Source organism: Parasteatoda tepidariorum, chromosome 6 (genome assembly GCF_043381705.1).
Source record: "Parasteatoda tepidariorum isolate YZ-2023 chromosome 6, CAS_Ptep_4.0, whole genome shotgun sequence".
NCBI classification, from domain to species: Eukaryota; Metazoa; Arthropoda; class Arachnida; order Araneae; family Theridiidae; genus Parasteatoda; species Parasteatoda tepidariorum.
In genome coordinates, this window is record NC_092209.1 from 80027513 (window position 1) to 80033659 (window position 6147).

At 30.5% G+C, this 6147-nt stretch overlaps 1 protein-coding gene across 1 annotated transcript; it reads left to right on the plus strand.

Moving 5' to 3' along the window:
• Positions 1–4079: 4079 nt before the first annotated feature.
• Positions 4080–4838, plus strand: LOC139425853 (small ribosomal subunit protein uS4c-like). The gene has a single exon (XM_071181864.1). The coding sequence runs from the start codon at positions 4080–4082 to the stop codon at positions 4836–4838; it is 759 nt and encodes a 252-aa protein (XP_071037965.1).
• Positions 4839–6147: the final 1309 nt, after the last annotated feature.

Genomic DNA, 6147 nt, shown 5'->3' on the forward strand with positions numbered 1-6147 from the left:
AAATGTTTCGTCATTATCAGCGCCAAATATCCTTCTGGAATGAATCTGTTTCAATTTTCAAAAAGTTAAAGGACAGAAACCGTAAAAAAAAGGTTATGGGCTGGATGTTTTGAAAAGACGCGTCCTTTTTGAATGGTATCTTTTTCAGATAGTTGAGTTGAGAGGATCTGTTTTGGAATGTTTCCAAAACAGATCCTTTTCACTTACTTCCAAGTTTTTTAATTATTTCTCAGTTGGCCTTAAACAATGTAAAGAGATGGAAAGTAGCTTTCAAGAGAAAAAGCTAACAGTTTAATTAGTTTTCTCTGAAGGAAAGTGACATCTGCGCCAGTCTCTTCGAAAATGGGCCGCTTTTGGAGTTGAAGGAGGTCGCAATAAAGAGAATTTTAGATTTATGGTCCTGGTCACTTTTTTTTCCCTTCAAGACTCCATTTAGCTCAACGTGTAAAAAAACGTTAGCTTTATTTTCGATGACTTTTCTGTGATAAATGTTTTCTTTTAATACCAGGTGGGAGGGGGGTCTTTTCTTTGACTTTGCTTAAGTATGACTGTTGAAAGAACTGTTAAACAAAGTTCAATGTTTCGCTATATTTTTATATTTTATTCTTTAAAAACGCGCTACACAAAGTTTTAGAAGAAAAAAAATTCGAATCGAATAATCGTTTTTATAGCAGCTTTTTCTTTTTGGCATATTTTAGTGATACTGAGATTGTGGATCATAATGATAATCAGCCACGCAGGGATGCAATTGTAATATTCTTCTTGCGGGTGTTTTAAATTGGATAGCTTGAAAGTTCGATAAATTTTGAATTTAAATTTTTTCTTTGAAAACTAGCATTAAATCTAACGGAATAATTACTATAAATTATTAATTTCTGGAGCAGTGCGCAAAAAGACATTTTGATTCATTGCTTTTACTTCGAAGCAATATTTTATTTTACTTTATTTTATAACCGTCGTTGAACAGCCGGTCCAATTTGTTCTAGATATTCGAAATCAGAGCGAAGACTTGAAGGTCGAAACTAATGTGAAGAAACGAATTGACAAGCCTGTTTATCCTCTTACCTGGAAGGTCCCGAGTTTGTATCCCGCTTCAAGCATAGGTGGAATATCGCACTCTGTTCTATCCATCCTTCTGGTGTTGTTGAGGCGACTTCGATAAATATTTAATATTCCCACGATTAAGTAATTATGAGAAATGTCAGGTATAGGCGGTTCGAGTTTTTTTTTAATTACTATTATATTTTCAGGGAAAAAATGGCGAACTATTTCCTTACTTTTGACGAAATTCATTTCTTTCGAAGTGATGATAGTTATTTCGTCATTTTGACGAATTTTTTTCCCGGAACATATACCAAAAAATACTTTAATCAAAAACGAAGAATATTTTGTAATATTTGAGTATCCATTTTTTACAGTGCTTAAGGTAAAGGTAACCATACTGGAAACATAAACGATCATTTCTAACAAAACTCTTTGCTAGCAAAATTTACATATCTTTGTTTCTGATGCTCTAATAAGCAAAACTATTAAGTAAAATAGAAAATATTATTATAAGCAATATCTTTTTTTTAGTCTAATCAAACTAAGTTCTAATAGCTAAATAATCATATAATAGAATCTCTTCAAGTTATACTGAATTCTTAAATTAATATTCACTTTAGAAAAGAAATTTAGATATAATTTTTTTAAACTTTTGCATAATTTAATGAAATATTCTCAAGATTAAAGTGATTAAAAAAAACAAAGATTTCTTCACCAAATGCTTTAATATCTTATAAGATACTACTTTCTCGTTTGAAATATATTTCACACCTGAATTTTTATTAGATGATTGAAAATTCAAATCAGAAACTAAAAACATCTGCAACAAAAAAAATTTTCGACATCTTTTGTCTCCTATCGGTAGCTTTTCGCCAGAGAGAATAAAAAAAGAGACAGTTACAAAACTTAAGTTTTAAACTGCATTGCCGTAAAGATTGGCAAACAAACATCGTAAATAATTAAAATGCATGTAACTTTTTTAAAAATTGGCAATTTTTCCACTGAGACAAAAATAATTTAAATTAATTAACAATTCCGAATAATGCAAATATTAATTTCATTTTTACAAAAGTGCTAGATTTAGTGCCATTTTTAAAATTGAGGAGTGAAGAACCCAGAAAGTTAAACATATTAGAGTTTGATGAGCAATTTAAATAAATAAAAAGATCGCTAGATAAACATCAGCCAGTCTACTCATGCGTAGGAAATTTAATAAAACTTTAAGATGAATCCGAATTACGGAATCACTTTGATTTAATTACAAAAAGTGTACTTCTTAGAACCATCCTCACAACTTAGTGAAGGATGGTTAATACCCAAGAGAGGATTATTAATAGGAAGCGTTTTTAATGAAAGAATTTTTGCCAATTTATCTTGAGTTTAAAGCTGCGTGCAAAATTAATGATGTGCGCTTTTATGTTCAGCCAGGAATCATTAAAGCACTTTGCTTTGAGGCAAAACATCAACCTGTTTCGTCTTGCACAATCGACAAAAGTATATCCAGAAAGCGTGTAACCTTACGACCAACTCGTGTCAGAATTTTGTTTTTATTGCCACGAAAATGTTTGTATTAAAAACCTTTTGTCAATAAAGTAAAAATATTGCAGTTTCAAACCTTTCATCCTAAAAGGATTAAAAATTATTTTTTAAAGCTTTTTTTTTTTTAAAGTATTGTCCTTCAGGTCCATAATGACGTTTTGCTGACGTCACACTAACGTCACACTTAATAGATCACTTGAATGACCATTCACATAAAATTAGAAGCAAAAACATACATTTACCTTAAATAAACATAAATAACTGTCGCCGAATTTTCTTTTATATATATGAATTAAAAAAAATCTACTTAAAAAGTAGAATAAACGAGCCTATACGTCATTTATTTTGTAACCGTCGTTGAACAGCCGACCCAATTTTCTAGTTTACGACTACTAATGTTCAACTACGTAGTTTTGAAATATTTACCCCAATCCAGAAGACAAGGGAACTCCCGGATTAAGTATTAGGAGAAATTTGCCTTCGTGGAGGACATTTTGATGGAACTAACCCACATTTGCGTTGTATGAAGAGGAAAACCACGAGAACTTTCCAGGGTTATCCTGACGGCAAGAGGACTCTAACCCATGATTTTGTTACCACTATGATTTTGCTACCACCGAAGATATTTCACGGCAGTACTGCGGCCTGTGCAAGCCGGATATGGAAATCCTAACGACCAGCCATTCCAGGGATTCGTACCCCGTACACCTATTTGGAAGGCGAATGCTCTATCCCTTGAGTCATCGCGACACAAATCTTACATCTTATTACATATCTTATCTGGAACACTCAGTTTTAACTGTTCGGGTCATAGCGTGCAAACTCAACAAATACCGCTCTGTACGTATATCCACTGAATTGTGCAAATTTTAAATACTTAATTACTTATTTAATTAAATACGTAATTACTACACTGAATTAAATACTTTAATACTTGATTAAAATACTTAATTAATACAAACTAAGTCGATGAGGTAGATTTAAATAGAATTGAATTAAAATCCAAAAGGAGAGAAATTTTCAAGAAATTTTTTAATTCGTGCGAATTACAGCTTTTTGTCCCTTTGTGTGTAACTTTGGGATAGTTTTGTTAAATTGTTAACTGCGACTTTCTTCGCTATAAGTCCCAGAAAAGAAAGAATTGTTTTACCATCAATAGAATCTCATAACCAAAGAAAACCGTCACATCAGCAGCTCTCCCTCTTTTATATCCTCATCATTTTCTGTCACGTTAGAAAGAAGATACACTCATAAATGATGGTGACGCTCATACATACCTTATTTGTATTTCTCATGCAGCTTATGTATTTCCTCACCATGAAATAAGAAACCCTTTCCTTATTTTATTTATTTTTTTTTTTTGTAATAAACCGAGATACTTCTTGATCGATTTCTTTCTTTACTTTTTCCGAAAGCAACTAATACTTCGATGTGTTTGAAAACTATAGCAGAAATAAAAAAAAAATAACTTTTTAAACGTTTTCAACACTTTTGGAATGGAATGCAATGCGTTTCTATATTTAAAAAATGATATTAAGAAGTATTTGTTAAATATTAAGAAGTATGATATTGAGAACTATTTGTTAAATATTAAGAAGTATGATATTGAGGAGTATGTGTTAAATATTAAGAAGTATGATAGTGAGAAGTATTTGCTAAATATTAAGAAGTATGACATTAAGAAGTATTTGTTAAATATTAAGAAGTATGATATTAAGAAGTATTTGTTAAATATTAAGAAGTATTTGTTGAATATTAAGAAGTATGATATTAAGAAGTCTTTGTTCAATATTAAGAAGTATGATATTAAGAAGTATTTGTTAACTATTAAGAAGTATGATATTGAGAACTATTTGTTAAATATTAAGAAGTATGATATTAAGAAGTATTTGTTAAGTATTAAGAAGTATGATAGTGAGGAGTATGTGTTAAATATTAAGAAGTATGATAGTGAGAAGTATTTGTTAAATATTAAGAAGTATGACATTAAGAAGTATGATATTAAGAAGTATTTGTTAAATATTAAGAAGTATTTGTTGAATATTAAGAAGTATGATATTAAGAAGTCTTTGTTCAATATTAAGAAGTATGATATTAAGAAGTACTTGTTAAATATTAAGAGGTATGATAGTGAGGAGTATGTGTTAAATATTAAGAAGTATGATAGTGAGAAGTATTTGTCAAATATTAAGAAGTATGATAATAAGAAGCATTTGTTAAATATTAAGAAGTATTTGTTGAATATTAAGAAGTAAGATATTAAGAAGTATTTGTTAAATATTAAGAAGTATGATATTAAGAAGTATTTGTTAAAGATTAAGAAGTATGATATTAAGAAGTATGATATTAAGAATTATTTGTTAAATATTAAGAAGTATGATATTAAGAAGTATTTGTTAAATATTAAGAAGTATGATATTAAGAAGTATGATATTAAGAAGTATATGTTAAATATTAAGAAGTTTGATATTAAGAAGTATTTGCTAAATATTAAGAAGTATGATATTAAGAAGTATTTGTTAAATATTAAGAGGTATGATATTAAGAAGTATTTGTTGTCATCTAGCTGTGAAAAATTCATATTCTTGCTGACATTCGGTGGACGGAGTTGTGCTAAATTTACGCAATTACGATGGCTCAATTAAGCTAATCAGAAGCCTGTATTTTTGTAAACATATCGCATTTTGCGATATGTAAAAATACACACTTTTGATGGGCCGAATTTTTCCACCGTAATTGCGAAAATTCAGCTGAATACCCGCCGAGAAAACCGTGGATTTACGAAATATAGATTGTGTTCATACGATAGATTAATGAAGAAGCTAACATAAAACTGACGGATTTTACACCCTACCGATATTTGGTTTTTAAAAAGTAGGAAGCTTAAAATAAACTCTTTATTCGTTTTGGGGGACCGAAAAAATCTTTTCCCCATTCTGAATTTTCAAGTGACCACCTCTGAATCTCACCATGGCCGATTTTACAGGCCTAGGACAGCTGCATAACAGAGACAGGCTTAGACCCTTTGCAACGTAAAAGTTATGAACTGGTGGGAGGCGCCAAGTTGAGAGTAAATTACTTTCGTGGAGTGAGTGGATTTCCGAAGGAGTTAACTCAACAGAGTTGGCGTTTGGATGATAACCATTTCTGGGAAGAGTATCTGCAGTCTCATTACCGTACAACGTGCGAAGGAATCCACTGGAGGCATACTGATTTCCTCAGGCCTAACTAAACTAGAAAATCCTAATCAGGTTTGTCGTATATTTTCGACAAATTTTTAGATATTGAATGACACTTTTACTCAAACTTATTAAGGTAGAGGTAGTTATCCTGTTTAATTTGTTTCTCACTCTTTGTTTCAAGAATAACAAACAAGACATATCTTGTACGTTATTCTTGTACTTATTCTCGTTCTCGTGTACGTTATTTCAAAGATGAAACAGCCTTAACCAAAAACTAACTAACCTTATCGCAAATAATTTTACAACAAAGGAACTTAATTCCAACTAAACAATTAAAAAATTGTGAACACTTTATTACCATCACTGGTTTCATATTGGTCAA